Below are 21,913 nucleotides of genomic sequence, written 5' to 3'. Positions count from 1 at the left end.
TCACACTGACGAGGTTTTTCATTAGAAATGGTCGTGCAAATTACACAGTTCAAACTATTTTACATAATTTCATGAATTTCAGTTTCTGTAGACGTAATTTCTAACCATTGTGCCGCTTTCCCGCAGGGGTAGACAGCGAGAATAGAACGCCGCTCTGACTTTAAAAAAATGTTTCACCTTTTCCACATTCATCCATCTCCTCTTACATAACCGCCGATTATTCCGACTTCTGACCTGTCCTAAAATAAAATTAAAAAAAACGTGTGTTAAAAAAAAAAAAATATTGTTTAATAATATACGTAATATTACAAAAAAAACATTCACATATTAAAAAAATAAATACATTTATGATAAAATATTGTTTTTCTTTTAAACAGGGAACAACCCTCGAATCTGAGATCTATCCAGAATTCTGACGAATTTCGATCTAAACTCAAGACACACCTTTTCCGGATCTCATATCCATAGTAATTACTGTAAATTGTTAAGTGCCCCCTTGTGGTGATTTCTCACAAAAACAGCGCTATATAAATTGGCCATGTTTATTGTTCTTAGTATTATTAGTGTGATGGCGTTCTGTCCCCTCTGCCTACCCCGAGTGGCGGCTAGTTAGTCAGTTGTACCATAAATCGAGATATCCACGTTTTCTATCATTACACCCAAAGCTAGTCGTCAAATTTATCATCTCCAAAATGATTGGCCAATTACATATTATTTGTCGCATCGTTATTTGTGTTAACAATGTACGGCGCCAATAAAAACGTAGGCGCCGTATAAATCCTTTGGCGGCGACCTTTTTATGCCCCGCAAATGTCGAATTAATGCCGAATGACGAATGTCATTTTTTGTGTCCCCGAAATCGGTGCTTTTTTATTATTATTATTGTTATGATAATAACTCTTTGTATATTATTACCAAACTATAAACAAACTTTATTTTATTTCCTATAATCCGTCCTTTTTTACTTTATTTTTTATTTTTATTATTTATTTTTATTATTGTAATATGATTTTGAAATTCGGATGCTAATTTGAAACAACCATTTAAAATACGTAAATTATTGCTTATTTAAAAAACGCCGCTTCCCCGTAGGGATAGTCAGATATAAATACAATATATATATATATATATATATATATATATATATATATATATATATATATATATATATATATATATATATATATATATATATATATTATATATATATATATATATATATAATTATATATATATATATATATATATATATATATATATATATATATATATATATATATATATATATATATATATATATATATATATATATATATATATATATATATATATATATATATATATATATATATATATATATATATATATATATATATATATATATATATATATATATATATATATATATATATATATATATATATATATATATTATTAGAATTAGGATTTGTACTGAGATTTCTTGGTGGAATTGCATTTTATATAATAAAATAACTCGTACATATTTTTTTTCACGTATATTTTATTTGACCAGTAACCGTCCGATGATTTCGGTTACGACGAAACCCGGTCACTAGTCAAATAAAATATACGTGGAAAAAAATTCAAAAGTTAATTTTTTGCGTATACCTACGTTGTATCGCGTATCACGCCAGTTTAGCGTTAGTTTAACGCGATTCTGTAGATATCGCTTCGATCGGACTTCATCGCGGTGATTCACAGAACGGGTTCCAGAATTCAGCCACTCCCAAAAATATTCAAATCTCAAATAATAATAATAATAAGGAAGTATTGCGGTAGGCAGTGCGCCGCAGGCTCGTGTATTTTTTCTGATGATTTCATTTCCTAGGCTAAAATTCAAGCATGGCCTTCGCTCAATGCCTGTCCGTTCAGTCTTTGTAGATTAGCAATGATCAGATGTAATTAATAAATCCAACCACCGGGTCTAATTAAAAAATAATCAATCTAAATGTTTTTTCAATGCCGCAGTAATACACGACAACGTTTAAGCACGTACGCATTTATGTAAGAAGTGAACTTTTCTTTTAAATATATGCAAATCTTAGCATTGGTGTTGAGATCAAACGCGCAATCTCTAAACAAATTATTTTCAGATTTTCACCTAGATATCCTAAATCTACATAAACGTTGTATTTAAATTCAGTCCACGTGTATCAATATAACAAACAGTAGGAAAGAGAAGAAAAAAAAAACAAAAACAAAAAACCATAAAATGTTCCACTTAAAAGGTAAATTGGAATTTTGAACTGTTTTAGTGCTAATATTTTTTCTTAGATGTATGCTAAAATTGCTGAAGACTGTTTTTTTTTTATAAAAATGATCCATTTCAAATTTAGTGGACATTGTAAGGACGAAAACAATTGATTTTTACAAAAAAATGGGTTTCTATTTTCCATTAAAAATTAGTTCAATTTGTTTTTTTTTCGAACATTATTGACGAATCGAAACTTTAGACATGTGTTTTATTTTTATTTTTATATATATTTACACTTGTGTGAACAGTGCTATGGTAGTAACGTGTAGTATTGTTTGCATGCTGTTGTAGTGATTGTCCTGACGAAGAGACTAAAATCTCTGTGAGTTTTATAACATACATCTTACGAGGCGAACATATTTTATTCCGGGAGTTGTCGTTTTTGCCGTCGTAATTTTTACGATAGTTCATTATTCTAGGGTTGAATTGAGTGACTTTTCCGTCTGAGTTTATCGGTGACGGCCGCCGGACGGCGGTCACCGGTCACGATACCCGCGCAGTGTGCATCTGCCCATGTCTGCCGTAAATAATGCGTTTTACTATTAAGGTGACTTTGTGAGGAAACAATGGGCGATTAGTAATTGCTTGGCGCCACCATCAAAGCGGTAATTGCGCTTTTTATCTGCTCCCTAGATCCGAGTACAGCGGAGCGAGCGAGACGTCATCGCTATTACCTGCTGACTGACATTTACTCGATACTTAGTATGGTCTGTAATAATAACTTCTAACTACGGACCATGGAATAATGGAACTTTCCATTACACTTTTCAAACGCCTTTCAGTCATTTCTATTTCTGTCACGGAGAAAATATTGGATTGCGATACGATCATTAATACTTTTTAAATGGCTTCATGCACATTAGAATGATGTCTCTAATTTTTTAAGCGCAACGTTGTATGTAGTCTAAATCAGTGTTTAAGATTTTTTAAATTAAATTTTTACTTGGTAAATTGCACTACTGCAATAGTGGTATTTACCAAGTGAAACTGAAATTAAAAATGGATAGATATTACCGCAAAGCGACTGCCTAATCAATTAGTGAAAACATAAATACTTAAATAGAATTTACTATTTCAACCCTATTTCTTTTCTTTTATAACGTCCTTCATCTTGACTCCTTCGCTTACGTCATCGAAATCTCATTAAATATCTTGTCTCAATCCTGTGGATCGGTCTGCAGCAACGAACGACACCTCCTTCGCCACTCCGGTCTATTTTGTGATATTCATTCAAACCCTTATCCGCACCTCAATGGTGCATAGGGCGCTGCATCATATAAACGCAGTGTTATGTTGATCATCAACATGAAGGAAAGGTGATCAGCCCTCCGCTTCAGATACCAGTCTAGGGTAATATTGAATAAATATTAGAGTGAAAAAATCACTTGTATTTATTTGACCCTCCCTGAGAATCGAACCCGGGACCTCCAGTACGGTAGCCGAGCGTGCTGACCATTACACTACGGAGTCGGACAATTTTTTTGTGATAGTCACATCGAATATATTTCACTCCTAAATCCGCGATTTAATAACGCAGGACTGATCACCGTGCCTCAATGTAATCAAAATAAGAATCAAGAAAATATATGTCAAAAAAAATCGTCTGAATTTGAGATTTTGCAAATTCGGCGACGCGACTGTCCGCCATTTCCTGTCTTGTTCCGGAAACAGCCCTCGCGGGTCCACCGTTTGATGGCCGATATGCCCGCTTGGCCGCTCGCCAGGCGGCGCGAGGGCCGGAGGGCCGGCGCGAGGCCCCGAGGGCGCCGCGCCGTCCCGCCAGAGAGACGAAGACGAGAAGCGTCTCGTTATTTGTTTGGCTGCAATCATCGGCGGGTGGGATGGACCAGCCCCCGTACATCTATCTGCGCTGGCGCCGTCTACTTTGAGACGTCGTTTGTTTATTATTCTATCATATTTAAGATGCATACTTTTCAATTCTAATAACACTCCAGCGGAAAAAAAACACATTATTTTTTCTTGAATGTTCTTCGCACACACTTTTTGGCACATTTTATAAACTTAATAAAGTAAAACTACTTAGTTTTTAACCACCTTTTATTAGTACTTTATCTCCAACCGGTTTCGACAAGAACTTTGTCATCATCTGTGTTAAATAAGTACAGTATCTACTCAATGAATTAGGGCCACGCAGAATTTCGCGCAATTTCTCAATTCAAACAGGAATAACTCAGAGAAAACCTTGAATAAAACAACATTGAATTTTATTTACACATGAACACTTTATTACGCTTAAATTATGTATATATTTTCACATAAATATAGTTCGTATTTAGTATTTCCACCTTTGGCAGAAATAACTGCCTCAATTCTTTTTGGCATACTTAAAATGCACTGTTTTATCATGTTTTTTATTTCTTCGTCTTCTGACCAAATTTATTTAATATTTTTTTTAGACAGTCTACTGTCGGATTTGGAAATGAGTATACCTTATTTTTTAACATGATCCATACGTTTTCTATAGGATTAAAATCCGGAGAATTTCCAGGCCAGGGAAGCAAAGGCAGATTTTTGTTAGACAAAAATTTTATTATTGATTTAGCCCGGTGGCAAGGTGCCCCATCCTGCATGAAGGTGTATGGACTTTCTGTTGGGTCGAGTGTATGGTAGAAGGGCATTAAAATTCGTTCGAGGACCTGCTTATAGGAATTTTGGTTCATTGTTCCTTCCACGAAAAACAACGGCCCAGGTAAATTATTAATAATACATGACCATATCATTGTTGCAGGGGGGTGTTTGATAACTTTTACCACACAGGCCTCATTGTAACGTTCCATTGGTGTTCTCCTGACGCATCGACGGCTCTCTGTCACGGCTTCTAACCGGCACTCATCACTAAAGATGACCTGAAAAATAATGAAAATTTAAGTTTAATTCAAATATATAAGTTTATTTACTAAAATGATATGTTGAAAATTCAATTTAAATAAATACCTTTTTCCAATCATCTACCGAGTAATTTCGATATAGCCTGGCCCATTTTAATCGATCCGCTTTCATTCGTGGTGTCAATTTTGGTACTTTTATAGGGCGCCTGCATTTCAGATTTACTTCGTAAAGACGTCGCCTCAGTGTTGATACCGATATATTTATACCCTCTTCTTCCAATTTTATTTTTAATGTTTTTGCTGATGCACTACGGTTTTCTAAGGCACTTTGAACGATTTTTCGATCAGTCCTCGGTGTTGTTTTTCTAATCCTACGACAGTTCTTTCACCGATTGCTGGTGGCGGGTGACTGATTTTTTATTGATTTTGAAATTCTGTCCACTGTTTGACGAGAAACGTTTTCCTTTTTTGAAATTTCTCTATTAGATAGTATTCCTAATTTCAGTAGCATTATAACACTAGACTTTTTTTCCTCAGAAATGTCTTTAATTTTTCCCATTTTGTCCTTTTCAAAAAAAACACTTGTGTTTACAAAAAAAAATTATACTTTATGAACTAAAATTAAAAATTAAGTTTTTTTCACAAGACACGATAACTATATAACCTCTCTGAACAAAACAACAACCAGAACTCAAGAAACTTCACTAATAAATGAGATAGGACTATTTTTTGAACTTTCAACTATCTGTCTACCTGTGCTAATTAGGGACCTTTCTCAGAAAAAGGGTTTGAAATTTTGTAAAGGCTTAAATAATCCAGGTATATTTTACATATTATTGAAGGTAATATACATGATATTAGATGTCAATAGAAAACTTAAAGTATTTATGCAAAATAAATATAATAATCCAAAAGATTTCAGAGTATTCAAAAAAATAATGGGTGGCCCTAATTCATTGAGTAGATACTGTACATGTTTAACCCTGACGATAATTTCTACAGAACAGTTACATAAATACATTTACATTCATGAGTAACAAAAAACAGGTATTGTAACACTCTAGGTACAAAATGTTACATATGTAATTTAATATAAATACCTGGAAGAGGGACGGACGGGAGAGAGGATAAGGCGAAAAGGGATATATCAAAGCTCAAGTCCGAGACAAATGTGAAAATTGGGACTCACCACGATATGCATATCGCCACTATGTACGCGATCTCAGTGCTGACAATGTCGAGTAGAACATATCAAAATTCCCATGTTAATCGTTGATTTTATGATGTATGAAACAACGATAAAAAAATGACGTGGAATCATTACGATATATTCGCGTTATTTATAGTACAAATTTATTTTCATTGCTATTGGTGATTTATTAGGCGTGATCGCCATTACGTCGCCGGCTCTAGCTTGTGAGACTGCACTTCTGCAAGGAATAATACCGCGATAAATAATAGCGAGCACATAATAATAATTATGATTATCTCGTATAGTCCGTCCCGCCCCAAGGTCCTCGCGCAGACGGCGCGCCCGGCGAGAGGTCTCTTCATCAAGTACAGATGAATTAGGAAATCACTTATAATATACAATTGTAGAGGTCCTCACCAAAACGTTACATTTGCATTATAAATGATTTTAAGTTATCAGGAATTCTAGCTTGTATTTTTTACGTTATGGTGCGATTTAATGATTTCATTTATTTTTATTTTATTTATAGATTTGGCGTTTAATTTGTACATTCGTTTGAAAATGCCATAACAGGCGAAACAATTGTCACAAAATTGGTTTTTGATGTGTTTTTTTAACAATAAAATACAACTTATTAGACTTAAAAAAATCAGTGTTTGATTTAACATTTAATACATAAATTTCATATTGGTTCAACATAGGACTAACCCATTTTTCGAAGACGGCTCTTGAAGAAACCGGTCATTATTGATTTTAAACTTGGCCATCGGCGAAATTTGAGCTCACGTTTTGATTACCTTAAGTTTTCTTTTTTCTGACACATGATGGCACCCAGATGGTGCATAGGGCATAGGGCACCACCGTGTTTCAAATTCGATCATTACTTACAAGAAGGCGAGGCGATCCGTCCTGCAGGCTAGATGTGAGAGAGAAGTGGAATATATTTGAAGGGATACATATGATGTACGCCAAGGGTAGCGAAGTGAATGGAAATGGAGAAGCATTAGCAGTAATGGTCAACGGTACTCATACTAAATTACTTGGACATTGATAATGTGTCCCTTGAGGACAACACGCAGTATTTCATCCCGCGCTAAAATTTAGACTTTCACGGCTTTAATGCATCATGGCGTCCGCAAGGTCTCGCTAATGTTTATTCGCAGCCATTTATAAACCCGTTTCTGCATACAAAAAAGGGTTGGAAACGCGACATTGTCAAGTTGCAGTATGAATTATTAATAACGCGGCGGCGATCTTCAATCGGCGGGTTTCCCTTCGCGATGGGTGGCTGGGCGGCCGGGCGGCTGGGCGGCCGGGCGGCTCAGGTGGCTGGTCCGCTTTCGGAAAGCGCCTGTGTTGTCATGCGGCACATCCGTTTCGGAACAAGTGCTCCTGGCGCCTCGCCGTCATGCGTCGGTGAAGGAGAAACGAATTATTCATTATTCGCCCCTGGCTTTGTGCTGTACTGTGTAGGTACTCCGAACGGCCTGTACGTGTCCACTGCCCGGAGTCCAGTTATTACAGCGGCGTCTACGTGTGAATGTTGCACCTTCAAAAGCAGCCGCGATATCTACATAGTATCGATATGAAACGTCCGACAAAGTAACTACATATACGTGCTACATACAACCGTTGTTTTTTTTTCTTCTTTTTGTATTTATTTCGTGATTCACAAAGCTAGGTAATATGATTATGATAACGATTTTTAACGAATTCCTCAATTGGAGAATCGTAAGCATCTCTCTCCGTAAACATCTCGAAACATTCGCTAAACGATAAACACGACACCTTCCAATTCAAGGAGTACCACTTCACCGGCTGTTAAATCGCTTGGCATGTTCTTTGATTCTGATCTCTTCTTTGAGACTCAAATACATGTTTTTTTTATCAGCTAAGGCAAATTGCTCTTAAGAACGCAATGCTTTCAAATACAAAATATATTTTTATGGTTGTGGATATAGAATATGAAATATAACAAAATTTATGTGAAAATGTCATATTGTCTAAGTTACCTCAAAAATTTATCAATTTTCAGTTCATGGGGTACACTCGTTGATCCGTAGAAAGTTTGTCTACGAGTTGTCACTGTGTGTAATTAATTTCTCGGAATGCTCACACCCGCGTTGCATTTTGTCCACATCGCCGCAACGATGACCATCAGTCCTCGCAATTTGCCGGCTTTGTCGGCTCGCTGCGGTCGCCCGGCTCGAGAGAAGCGTCTGCGTCTGTGTGTCGCGTGGGAGCCCCGCCATTAGCCGGGCCACTTAGGCCCATTTCGGAGCCGAGAAATTATTTACCATTGCAATAAAAGGTATCGACTGACTGCCGATACGAGCCCAGTACGTGTCGGTATGGCGGTATGGCGGTATTGATTTATCAGCCGCTGCCCACCGTGCCCATTAACCCATTTTTGTGAATTTCCTAACCGTTCGCTGGCGGCAAACATCACACTCGCGGAATATTGCAGAATCCACGCGAAATGTCACGCGAGTGTGTTTTGTGACTCTACTCCCCACACACCTGTTTCTGCGAGACAACCATACCTGTACGCGCAGTATATAGTACGTAGGCTCTCTTACTATTTTTAATCAAAGTTTTACTTTGTATCTACCGCTATTTCTATTCTAACGTAGAAATCCTAAAAATTATCCATACGAAAAGTCGTAAACTGCAACATTTTGAATGAATAGAAATTATAGAAATTCATAAATATATAAATAATAATAAACCCAAAATTAACAATATGACAATGACTACAGCCTCCCCCCTATTGTCTATATTCCCATCGATAAAAATAAACATAAGAAACAGTTCCTACTCCCCTCTTCATATCCTTCAACGTACCAAGGACACAACTCTAAAATTTTGACTTAGCTTCACATACGGTGTTTGAAAATGATGCGGAATGCATAGAAACACGTGTCACAACATATTTTAAGAAATAATGGTATTTACCAAGTAAAACTTTAAAATTGAAAATGAATAGATATTATCAAAAAGTGACTGCCGAATCAATTTATGACATCTCTATCCTTTCTTTCGGCCCCTTTAAAACCCATCGCTTTGAAATCGTTTGAGCGAGAATCTACCTACCCGCGAGTTACAAATTACTCATATTATTTTTTACATCTCATCAAAGACGAAGAAGAATATGGAAGTCTGGGCATTTACCGTCATAGGCTGGTTTAAGTGATCACTTTACACAGTGTAACATTCACCAATTCTACCCATTATTTACAACCACACTACTCAAATTCTTGGAAGCTATATATATATGAACCAATTTTGAAACATTATTCTTGAATCTCTAGAACTTCACTTGAGACATCTATTGGTGAGATGAAAAGAAGCTTTTTATTTGGACACACTAAAAATGTTGTATACAAATTACGCATTAATATTAGCAAATCGTGACGTTAAATCCGAATCGACAATACGTATTTCCTGATCAAAGCTGACTTATTTCTTGTTTGATTGTGCATTAAGTCTTCTCATTTAATTAAATTTCTTTACATTGGGTTGTTAATCACTAATGGTACATTTACCGGCACACACCGGTGGGTGGAGCAGCATCCAGCATCGACTGGTGTTGCTCTCGGCAGGAGTTGCCATATTTGATCACCGCGTGTCAAGAACGGCGCCGCCATAATCACTCGGCATACCTACATACGCATTATTCCACTAGAAATAGATTTTAGTGAATAAATAATAATTAACGTCCCTGCCCACGCCGCTCTACGCGTGTAAACTGTGGGCACTGCATTCGATAGACGTTTTCTAGTATGTAGGTAATATTATTATTAATTATTAGAAATACGCAAACGAACGAGGAAGTGAAGCGTGGAGTTGGCAAAAGAAAGGATGAAAGTAGACCGAATGTAGTCAAATCACTACCGGAAAGATTAATGGTTAACCTGTTGAACTGAAATTAACTAAAATTTAATATGGTTAACAATTTATTGCAATTTATCAGATACTGGATTATTCACCCTTACAATTACAGGTGTCTCAATTTGAGATGTTTTTTTTATTTATTTAAATGAAGATGGAAGTCTCAGCATCCCAGAGCTTATTATGTGGCATTTGGTTGTCTTCTTAGACTTCCATCTTCTTTCATATATAAAAAAAAGATAGATGTTTCGTCTCAAGCTATGACACCTATAATCTTAAGTTCCATTACTGTAAAAGGGAAAGGACGATGCAATAGAGGAAGAAAATCGTCGTGTAATCCATGTAGGGATATGTCTTATTTAACTCTAGATCACGGGACATTCGTAATATTTACGAAGGACATCCAATCTGTGGGGAATGCATGTATCTTAATTTTTTTACCGATATTTTATGTTCGTATTTTATATAAAGTTCTTGAAAAACATGTTACACCTGTTTTTTTTAGATGTTCTTAGTAAAATGTGAGTTTTTCGTATCATCGTACATTTTACGGTAGTCCCGTATTGAGGTACATTGAAACAAGTCCCGTGGTCTAGGGATAAACGCCCCAGTGCCCAGTGCGTACTACGGCCGCCGAGACATCGGCTGGACATGATTAATTATAACTTTTAAATGATTGTCTTCTGTCAACGGGGTCTGTTCGTTTGACATCTTATTTCCCTCCCGGCCGAGGCGGTCCATCTGATTTAGAAATGTCATCATAATGTTCGCCGGTCGCGACGTCTCCGGGAGCGCGGGTCGCGAGTGAATGGCGCCAACTCCACTCGCCCGATATCGCCGCGTTCGGCCAGTCGCGCCACCGAGCCGAAACTCCCCCGACTCGTGGCTGTCCGCCACCCGACAACTGCCGCCCTTTCCATTACTTGGCTCCTCGCGACGCGCATCCCGACGGTTATGGAATGCCGTTGTATGAATCTGTCTCGCTTCTGCCTCGTAAAATAGTCCTCTTTCAATCTCTAGGCGATCTTCTTTCCCTCTCCCTCTCGCCGGTAATTAGTCCCGACCGCTTACTCTGGCTGCGGCGTTTCGACGGGTCGTCTCGTTAATCGAGAATGAAACGATCGGTTTATCTCGTTCCCACACTCTAGTTCTGATAAAAGTCTCTCGTTCCGTCTCCCTCTTCGCCCATGATTTGCGATAACGCGTCTCGCTTCTTCCCGACTGTCGTCTGGCATATTGGCGCCATTGACACCACCCCATCAATTTTGTTGTGTTTTGGTAAATACGGTTCGTAGTAGCCATTCTAATGGCATTCGAATCGGAAAACATAATCGAAACAAAAAATCTTTTCTTGCGTATTCGATAGAAAATATTGCTTGGCGACTTTTCTTATTTGTTTGCTTACTGATTCTGCTAAGTAAGTGCCCGCGTAAAAAGTTTAGTAAATAGATAAAATATAAAATTGATTAATTGATTCTTTGATTCCAGTTTTATTGCGTCACATTTTTCAACTTATTGGCCGAGTTCTCGTAAAAACCTTAGGCATTTGTATTAGATTTTATCGGTGCACTAAATTTGTTATCGCATGCCCGAAGGCATTGAATGCTCTTCCGATGCCAGTTAGAAAAAAAATGGTGAGTGATCTGTAGAAAAAGAAAAAAAATCAAACGGATTTGTTTACCAAATTATTCTAATAATTTTCATTTCCCCATTTATTGGGAAATCAAATCGTTGCGCCCTTTAGATTTTTAGTATTTTATGAAAATGTTGCCAAATTTGTTATTATTTATATCGCGGTAGCTTACACAATTTTATACTCGTTCGATTATTTCCATCATTAAAACGTACACATTTATTATGCCGAGTGTCTTATGCGTGCCGATCAAATTGTAAATTGCATCTTCTTTTGCCGCCTCCGGATATCTCGCCATAACGCAATCATCTCTCGTGTTCCTTGCCATCACCGATTGTGTCGTGATAAATTGGCAACCAGCGCCTATAAATAATGTTACCATAATGTAACGATGTAATTTCCCTACTAAAATAATCCCCAACTTTCTCGAGACATTTCGTTTTGTTATTTTCCCGTTGCATCCGCTAATTCTGTTCTGCTAAGCTCGCGATGTTTTGATGTAACGATGGTATGATGTCAACTCTATTAAAATATACGCGGGAGAACCTTTGATAAAGGTCAATGTCGGGTTTCTTCGAGGACGAGTGATACTTTGAACTTTTTTAGTTCGCTTTTAAACGAAATCAGCTAAATCGATAAGTTTTTTTTCTTTCTTTAAAGATAGGGTCAAAGACATTTAGAATGTGACAAGAATAAACCATCCCTCCTCCATTCATTAGGATTCGCTTTGATGTTGTTCTCGGAAATGCTCCGCTCATCATTCGAAACAGTAATATTAAAATGCGTTGACGTCACAACTACGTAATTCAAGCTGCCTACTGCAAATCTTACTGCTTCAAACGTCATAATATCCAATGGGAATGGGGTGTTATGATGTTTGATTAGCGAATATTTTCCCTATTCATTTTGTGTAATAAATATGCACGTGTTATTGACTACTAATTTTTAAGAACGAAATTCTTTCGAACGGGTCCATCTAACGTCAGTCTATAGTCAGCTGATAACAACGGCTGTAGGGTTGTCATTTTCCATCTTCCTTTTGGTGTCTGTCATTGTTGGATGAAAAACTATTTTGTAAAACAATTAAGGAATTAATGCTGGAGGTAGAAAATAATTGTTAATTTTCAATTAAAATTTTACATGGTAAATACTACTTTTTCTATTTGAAATTTCGTTCGTACATTCGATTGAAGAGACCCCGCGTTCGCACTCACTTTTTAAATTTACAAGTAAAACTTAACTTAAAAATGGATAGATGTTACCACAACATGACTGCCGAATTAAAGAAAAGAAAATAATTGTAATAATTGAAAAGAAAAAAACTTAGTTAGTTAAATAATCTATTAGAAATCGAGAAGTGTTAAGGGTTAATTTATTTTTCAATATTTAAAAAAATCATAGAATATAGGTGTATTAATAGATTATTAATTATTCTTAATTAATAGATATGATCGAATGGCGACCCTAAGAATTTTACCTGTAAAAATGATATTTTAAAATAGTAAAAATAAATTTATTTGAAATAACTATTATAATTTGATGGCGGGATCATGTAAATATGTAGTTATCCTTCGCGTAATAATTTATAAGAGATGTAAGTTTAGGGTGGTCGTGCTTTAAATTGACCGTATTGAAATGTCCGGTAATAACAAATTAAAATGCCATTATCCCAACACTAGCAGATACTGAATGTTCCAATATCACACATCCAGCGATGGCGCCACCAATGAACTTATGACCCAATTTGGCAAACATTTTTACGACACCGCTTTACGTTATCAAACGCGATAATTTCTTAAACCATTGATACGGACGTTACGTCATTATGGTCCCGAGTGTGAGAAGGTATCCTAATCAAATTTTGGTCGAATAAAGTTGAAAATGAAGAAAATCGTATTTGGGTGCAGAAATAAACAAAAAAAATAAACAAAATCTATTTTTTTGGTAGTTATTGTACTTTTAATCCCCGTTCGCAATCAACTGTGCATAGGGCACCGCATTGAATCGACACGACGTTAACTTGATCACCAATTATATGAAGCCAAGGTGATCAGTCCTCTGCTCTAGATTCTTGGGTCTAGGACTATAATGTATTGATCCGCCTCCGTAGTGTAATGGTTAGCTCGTTTAGCTACCGTGCAGGCCCCGGGTTCGATTCTCATGGAATGAAAATAAAAGCTTACGTCAATTATAAGCTTAAATGTATCATAAAGATATCTATCCTTTTTTACGCGCACCACATCTGGCTGCGAGCGGTTTTGAATTTGCGATTTTGAGAGCGTGAAAACACTCAAACTCTTCACCACAAGTGTACATTTTTTGGATGTCAAATGACATCCGTACGATAGTCATATCACAAATTTTATTGATTTATTTATTAATATTACAGATTTTATTTACGTTCTTCCCAACTGTGATAAACACATTTTCTCGATATATTAAAACAAATTGAGGCATTGTTATAAGGTTCATTCGCGTAATCAGTTGAATTATGCGAGTACACTGGTTATTTTTATCAATTTTATCTTCAAAACATTTTCCAAAAAAACCTTTGATTCGGCGCATGTACTGCTAGAGATAAAATTGAAATACATATCGCTCACTCCTTTCAAGAACGTCATAAATCAAAAAACTTGATTTTTCAGGAGAACGTTTTTAAAGTTTAAAAATATAACACAATGCATTAAAAATAAATATAAAGCCACTGAATGAGCTTTTTACTGTGCAACAGATCTTTTTAGGTAAAACCTGAAGGTTTTTTCTCCATTTGAAAAATATTTAGTTTATTTAAAATAATAATTTAACAATACCTTTTCTTCAAAATACAAAAACAACACTTTCTGCCCTGTAGCGGGTAAATATTAAGTTTAAAATATGTCTCTTTTGCTGGGATATAGTACATTTTCTGAGCATTCCGAAAACATGCACAACTGAAAATTGACGATTTTTGATTTATGACGTTCTTGAAAAAAGTGAGCGATATATTCATATCAATATTAAAAAAAAACACACATGAAATCAACAACAAAAAAATCGCTACATATGCACTATGCATTCAAATTGTCACGTGTAAATGTTGCTACAAAAGTGTCGTGAATGGTTTTATTTAAGTACATTGATTATTTTTTAGTAATTCTGAATATTGGAATCAATATAAAATATAGATTCTTATAAGATAAAATGCTACAACATGTTGTTTTCGAGGCAACTTTACATGGCTCCAACTGCAAATTCAACGACTAGTGTTAAAAGTGAAGATAAAAAATATATACAGTATCAATGTCATGTCATGTCGTCAGTTTTGTTATTAATTTTCATAGAATTTCATGATTCAATAATGACAAAATACTGAACTTAATAAATCTGTCGGCGTAATATCGTACTTTGATCATATGATTGATTTGCGATATCTTTATCGTGTGAAAAGGCAAAATTATTACATATCTGTAAAATATCATAGAACCACTTTTTGAACAGAAAAAAAATACTAGAAACCATTACTTTTCTTGAAAGTGCGTAAAAAATAAGGGAGATTTAAAGTTGTATATTTCGTATATTAAAAGCATTGTTAACATTGTGGTATGGTAATATAACACTCTTCTTATCCCTATATATAATATATATCCCTCTCCCATCGTTTATTTTGTGTAATACCACTTTTATTCACAGGGAGAGTGTTCAAATGACACATCTTTCGCCATTCCGGTCTATCAGCTCTTCAGCTCCTCATACGTTGGACAGCCCATATCCTCGTTCAAGTCGCAAAGATATTTAAGTATATAAGTCCTCTGGCGTTTGTTCCCTCCATTTTCAGGTGCAGGAAACCCTCCTGTCTGAACACGTGACCGATCCATTTGGCGCGTCTCTTCGAGATAGTCGCGAGTAGGTGCCTTCTTTCTTAGATATCTCTCCAGTATATCCCTAGCATTGATTGATTGTCTCTATTGATTGCATTAAAAACGAACGTGACGTCCCCCATAACGACATTGCTACCAACTTTTAAAATTTAAATGCCAAATGAAATCGTCGATATTTCGTATTTTTGTAACATAAATGTGACGAGATCTTGGAAAATCATTCAATTTGTAGTGTTCATTTGTAAATCCGATATTAACAATGCGAAAAAAGCCCATTGCTTTTCAAAGCTTGGCGCCACAGTATTGCGAATTTCATTATGTAGGTAGGTACTTATTGTTCAAAAATTAAAAAAAAAACATTCTACTTTTCTTCGACGTTTCGTGGCTATTAAATATGTGCTGTAACTAAGTATCCGCCCGTTTCGGTATGTAGGTAGGTACTTATTGTTCTTTATTTTTATTTTTTAAAAACATTCTTTTTTTAAATTGTGTGGCTATTAAATATGTGCTGTAACTATCCGCCCATTTCGCTGAGCAGGTACTCGCGCACTTATCAACCGGTGACTTCACCTGTCCGCGATTAGCGTCGCCTCCCGCCTTCGGTTATCGTAATACGCCGCGTAATCTAATACTATGCACTACTATTGGGGATATCTGGCTTTCATCGAATTGTGAAAATGATTTAAAAAGAATACGATATTTCTTAGAATTGGGCCCGCTGGCGACCTCAAGCGACGGCCTTCAGTGTGCGGCGTTGGAGCCCCTATCTCGCGCTTATCTCTTATCTCTGCCGACCTTATCTCGAGGGACAACTAGTAATAGGAAAAACGACACTGTTTTTGGCAGGCCCTGCCTTACATCATTGCCTTTTTGCTCACTTTCTACTTTAAAAAAATATTATTTTATTTTATATTTCTCTTCCATATTTCTCTATTTTGTGTAATGGTTAGCGTGTTTAGCTACCGTGCTGGAGGTCCCGGGTTCGATTCCCGAGGGGGGGGGGTAAAAATATATATTCATGATTTTACACTCTAATACTTATTTAATATTACCCTGGACTGGTCACTGAAGCGCAGGAGTGATCACCTTGCCTTCATGTAAGTAACGATCAAGATAACACTGCGTCAATACGATGCAGTGCCCTATGCACCATTGGGTGCGAATAAGGGTTAGAAGAGAAGAAGAAGAGGAATATATTTTGGGTAACATCGCACGCTACATATATGTATATGCTGCAATGGGGGTAGAAACCCCGAGAATAACTAAGTTTACATATGGCTGTATTCAGTCTTCCTATTTAACAATAAAAAAAACGTATGTAAAAAGAACTCCACCGACGAGACACACAAGGTGGCTTAGTGGCTTGGTGGGTGGGTCTCTGCAAAAAAAGGTTAAATATGTTTATAAATTTTTAAATGAATGTATATATCTATGTATGTATTTAAATTATTTAAAAAATAAAAAAGATTGATTTTGCAATCAAATACGTCATGGCTGAATAATGCGATCTAATTCAGAACTGCCTACTTCCATTGACCATGAATAGGACTTTTATATTTAGTTTCAATATTTAACGACTTTATGGACAAATTAACGGAAATTGTGTTTTTGTGTTGTTGCAGACAAGCTGGACGGCGTGGTGTGGTGCCGGCTCGCGTACTGGGAGCTGGGCGCGCGCGTGGGGCGCCTGCAGCCCGTGCAGCTGCCCGCGCTGCACGTGCACGGCGCCGCGACTCCGCCCCCCGGCGCGGCGGCCCCCGCCGACGGCCTGTCGCTCCGCCTGCTGGCCGACTCGGCCGCCGCCGCCGCCTGCCCGGAACCCGTGCTGCGCACCCGCGCCAAGATAGGCCTAGGTAACCACCCATCCCATTATTTTATAGGTCTATTGTGACGGGTAGGTTAGCGCCATCTACCCACTCTATTCTATTGTGACGGGTAGGTTAGTGCCATCTATGCACTTTATTATATTCTGTCGGGTAGGTTAGTGCCATCACCCACTCTAATCTATTGTGACTGGTAGGTTAGTGCCATCTACGCACTCTATTGTATTCTGTCGGGTAGGTTAGTGCCATCTACCCACTCTATTCTATTGTGACAAGTAGGATAGTGCCTATCCACTCCATTCGATTCTGATGGGTAGATTGGTGCCACCAACTCTATTTCAATTTGACGGATAGGTCGGTACCACTCACTCTATTGTAATGTAACAGGTGGGTTGGTACCAGCACTCTTTTCCAATGTGACAAGTAGTTTGGTACCACCATATATTTCCTACATTACAGGTAGGTTGGTATCTTCCGCTTTACACATTACATTTTGCTGTCTTGTTTGGCATTCAGTTCAGTTGGTGTTATCATATTTGTTATTTATTTATAAGCAAAAGGCACATTCCATTTTTTTCAATCAAAAATGCAGAAACTCATTGACATAATCAAACATTCACCGTGTTTTATTCATCATCACCGGGATTTGATAATTGTGTACATATAGTTTTGACCTTAACAAAGAGATTGGTATTTATATAAAAATATTAAATAATTCTTTCTTTTCTAAATTTCAAATGAGAAGGCTAAAAATACCCTTCTCGTCCTTAAGCATCAATCGACCCAATGGGTAAAAATACCTTTCCCATCCTAAGTGTGTTTTAATATGTGTATGATTGAATAAATTTGATTCCATACTCTATCCAAAAGTTGGCCATGTTGCTGAAACAATATCAAGGTTGAAATCACATTAAACTAAAATATGGACCAAAGGCAAAATAAAGGAATGGGTAAATGATTAAGAGTTAATACTATGAAAATTGTGAAATAGTTTTTATTTTATATATTTTTCTTGAATTTTTTGTGTGTTATGTTTTATGTTTATGTTAAAATAGATTAGATAGAAAGAAAAAATAATAATAAAAAATACTTTTTACGTACATACATACGTATGTAGATCTCCACTGACCAAGACACGTAAGGTGGCTTGGTGGGTCTCTGCAAAAAGTAATAACATGTTAAATATGTTTATGAATTTTCAAATGAATGTACACATGTATCTATTTCACAAATAAATGTTTAATTTTTTTAAAATACACAAGCTTTGTGTCGGTAAACTTAACTGCACCTTTATAAAATCGCTCTTCAAGATGTATATTGTTTGGCTATGGTAGAGTTAACCTGGTGAGGTATTAATGCGGCGTGATGTGGTGTTGCAGGCGTGACACTGAGCACGGAGGCGGACGGCGTGTGGGTGTACAACCGCAGTGAGTACCCGGTGTTCGTGAACTCGCCCTCGCTGGACGACTCGGAGACGCGCTCGCTGCTGGTGTACCGCGTGCCGCCTGGCCACTGCCTGTGCGTGTTCCGGCCGCGCGGCGCCCCGCCCCGCGCCCCCCGCGCGCCCGCGCCCCCCGCGGGCCCCGTGGACCCCAACTCCGTGCGCATCTCCTTCGCCAAGGGCTGGGGGCCCAAGTACTCGCGCCAGGAGGTCACCGCCTGCCCCTGCTGGCTCGAGGTGCTGCTCTCCCCGTGCAGATAGCCCGGACTCTTCTCTTAGTATTCTAGTTTTTAATACCTTCGAGATTAATCGCTAGATCGAGGCCAGATCCTCGGACAGTCGGACGAGCGACGTATTTATTCGTAGATTTCTTTTATTTTCAAAATTATGTAGGAAATTTTGTTAAAATTACCGAATTTAATGGAAAAAAAATACGGGATGACGCTCTTTCGGAACTCGTCATTTCCGGAAGATAAGATTTTCCGACACGTACTTTTAATTTAATAGCGGAAATGATTATCGGCAGCCATCGTATTGTTTTATATTTTATTATTGTCATCCCGTATTTTTTTTTTCTCGGATCTTGCCAAATTTTGCGTCCTTTGGACTGTCGTACTATCGTACCGCTGTTCGATATTCCGTTTTCATCACCAAAATATTAGATTGATTGTATTGAAATTTAGATTTTGGAAATATTGCATTTAATATACAATAGATGATACCGAAACGCAACACTTTCAACCTTTGCCATTTATTGAAATAATTTAGTGACAGGCAGATATTTTGTGGAGGTATTTGCCCGTGCTCACGGCCCATAAATGTTCAGCCAAAGGTTGTCGCAGAGCCACTGTTGCGTGCGTTCTCTATGTTAAATTCCATGAACCGAAGTCGACAGCCGTCGCTGTGATTCCCAGTTGTTCCTCCGTGTTATTACGCTAGATGTGAATAGTAACAATTGGGAATTGTCTGCGTGCGGACAGTCCAAAGGACGCAGAAGTAAAGTTTGCCGGTATAATTTGGTATAGTCACTCCCGCGAAGTAACAAGGACATTGTGCCGTGCGGAGTGCGGAGTGTGAAGATGTAAACAAACGTATACCTGATATATTGAAGAAATGATCTTGATTAAGTTGTGTATTTGAGAATGAAGGTTTACCTCGACAGTAGCAGCGGATGAATGTATATTTGGGTTTAACCTAAGTCATAGGAAGTGTCCGGACTGAGAAGTGTATTATTATAATCCGATTCCTGTTTCTCTAAATTGTAACTATTTATTGAACTTGCCTTTGTAATTATTTTTGGTACTCTTTACGTTACTTGTAAATAAGAAGAAGACTCACGTACTCGGTTCATATGTACACATATCTGTAAATGAATATTTAATATAGTCCGTCGGGTTGTCACATGTGCCTTTTTGTTGGAAATGTTTTGACTTGCTTAGGATATGTTTAGTGTTCCATCCCCTCGTATCCACCTTTACACGTCCCTTCTAATGTGTAGGTGTATAATGTATATGTATGTTAGAATGTACTCGTTACATGTTCGGGAAAGCGACCACATAACACGGTAAACCACATTCCTGAATTTCTAGCAGAATCCGAAGCTTCTTATATTTTAATAATAACCTATTTTCTATTCTCGCCGAGTGTTTTGTAATTTTATTTCCTCACTCAAATAGTCCCGCAAAAGGACAGCTGAGAGAAATGGAATATCAATAACGAAGCCTCTAAGATATGGTAGCTAGTTTACAGGCCTTTTGCGCAATTTTGTTATAGCTCTTTTTAACACTTTGTTATAGTAAAACTGCCCAAATTTGGACATTTATTTGCCTATAAATATAATTCTAAATGATTATTGTTTTTTTTTTTGTTCCATAAAACCCATTACTGAATGATTAAAAAAATATATAAGATTACTTTCTCAAAACAATGGGCTATTATCACATTATTTTTTTATTGACAAATTAATTCATACGAAAATTCGTTATATGATCAGTACTATTCTTGTTGAAATCTATAAAGAAATAAAGGGAAATATAAAGAATTCTACTATCTTTATTTGATTGCAAAAAACAAACTAGTAGTTTGTGACGTCATCGAGTTATGATTCTTGTTACTGTGGAGTTATAGCCTGTTGATTTATTTCCTGCCGGAGTGGGGGACTGACTACCGGGGGAAGTTTTGCACACTGGTTTTAGTGGTATTTTTACTAATTTTTTTAAAACCACGCACGTGCAAAATGATGCAACTTACTAAATTTTGCTGTGTTTTGATAAGCAATTTTTCGCAATTGAAAATGATAAATGATATCATTGATATTTTGGATTTGTACGAATGCAGAAAGAATCTTGAAAATTCTTTTATACGTAAAGTATTTTAAATCCTATATTTCTCCCGACTGAAAATAGCCTATTGAATGTTTCAAATGCACATTGTGTATATTGTGTCAGAAAAAGTGCATGTGAAAGTGATTTTAATTTTATATATTTTGACAAATAATGCTTAAAAAATTATGTTATTGATGAGAGCTTTTTTTGTTACTATAGTAAAATCCTATTTCTTGAATAACTCTTTTTTTACTATGGAAATTACATTTAAAAAGAACATTTATTTGAGTTATGCATATTATGTATGTCAGACAAAGTGATTTTAATTTTGTATATTTTGACAAATAATGCAAAAATAAAAATTGAATTGCAGTTGAAAAATATGCATAATTAATGAGAGCTTTTTTTGTTACTATAGTAAAATCCTATTTCTTGAATAAATCTTTTTTTTACTATGAAAATTAAATTTTAAAAGAACGTTTATTTGAGTTATGCATATTGAATTAGTGACCGTATGTTTTTTTCCCCTATAATTTTTACATGATACGCAATGATACTGTTTTATTATTTTTTATTATTTTCAATGCGGGCAAATTGGTAGGATCTGATCTGCAGTCTGTTGACTACC

At 36.5% G+C, this 21,913-nt stretch overlaps 1 protein-coding gene across 1 annotated transcript in view; it reads left to right on the top strand.

Annotated features, from left to right (window-relative positions):
- The window catches only part of Dad (Daughters against dpp), a 129,743-nt gene extending 110,350 nt beyond the window's left edge, over positions 1-19,393 (top strand). The window contains exons 4-5 of the mRNA XM_088256660.1: positions 17,320-17,550; positions 18,900-19,393. Of these exons, the coding sequence (XP_088112786.1) occupies positions 17,320-17,550; positions 18,900-19,222 (554 nt within the window). The 3' untranslated portion in view covers positions 19,223-19,393. The remainder of the gene's footprint in view (positions 1-17,319; positions 17,551-18,899) is intronic.
- Positions 19,394-21,913: the final 2,520 nt, after the last annotated feature.

Source organism: Brachycentrus maculatus, unplaced genomic scaffold (genome assembly GCF_059751285.1).
Source record: "Brachycentrus maculatus isolate JH-2025_06_01 unplaced genomic scaffold, ASM5975128v1 h1tg000065l, whole genome shotgun sequence".
Lineage (NCBI taxonomy): Eukaryota > Metazoa > Arthropoda > Insecta > Trichoptera > Brachycentridae > Brachycentrus > Brachycentrus maculatus.
This window is presented reverse-complemented; position numbering and strand designations above follow the sequence as displayed.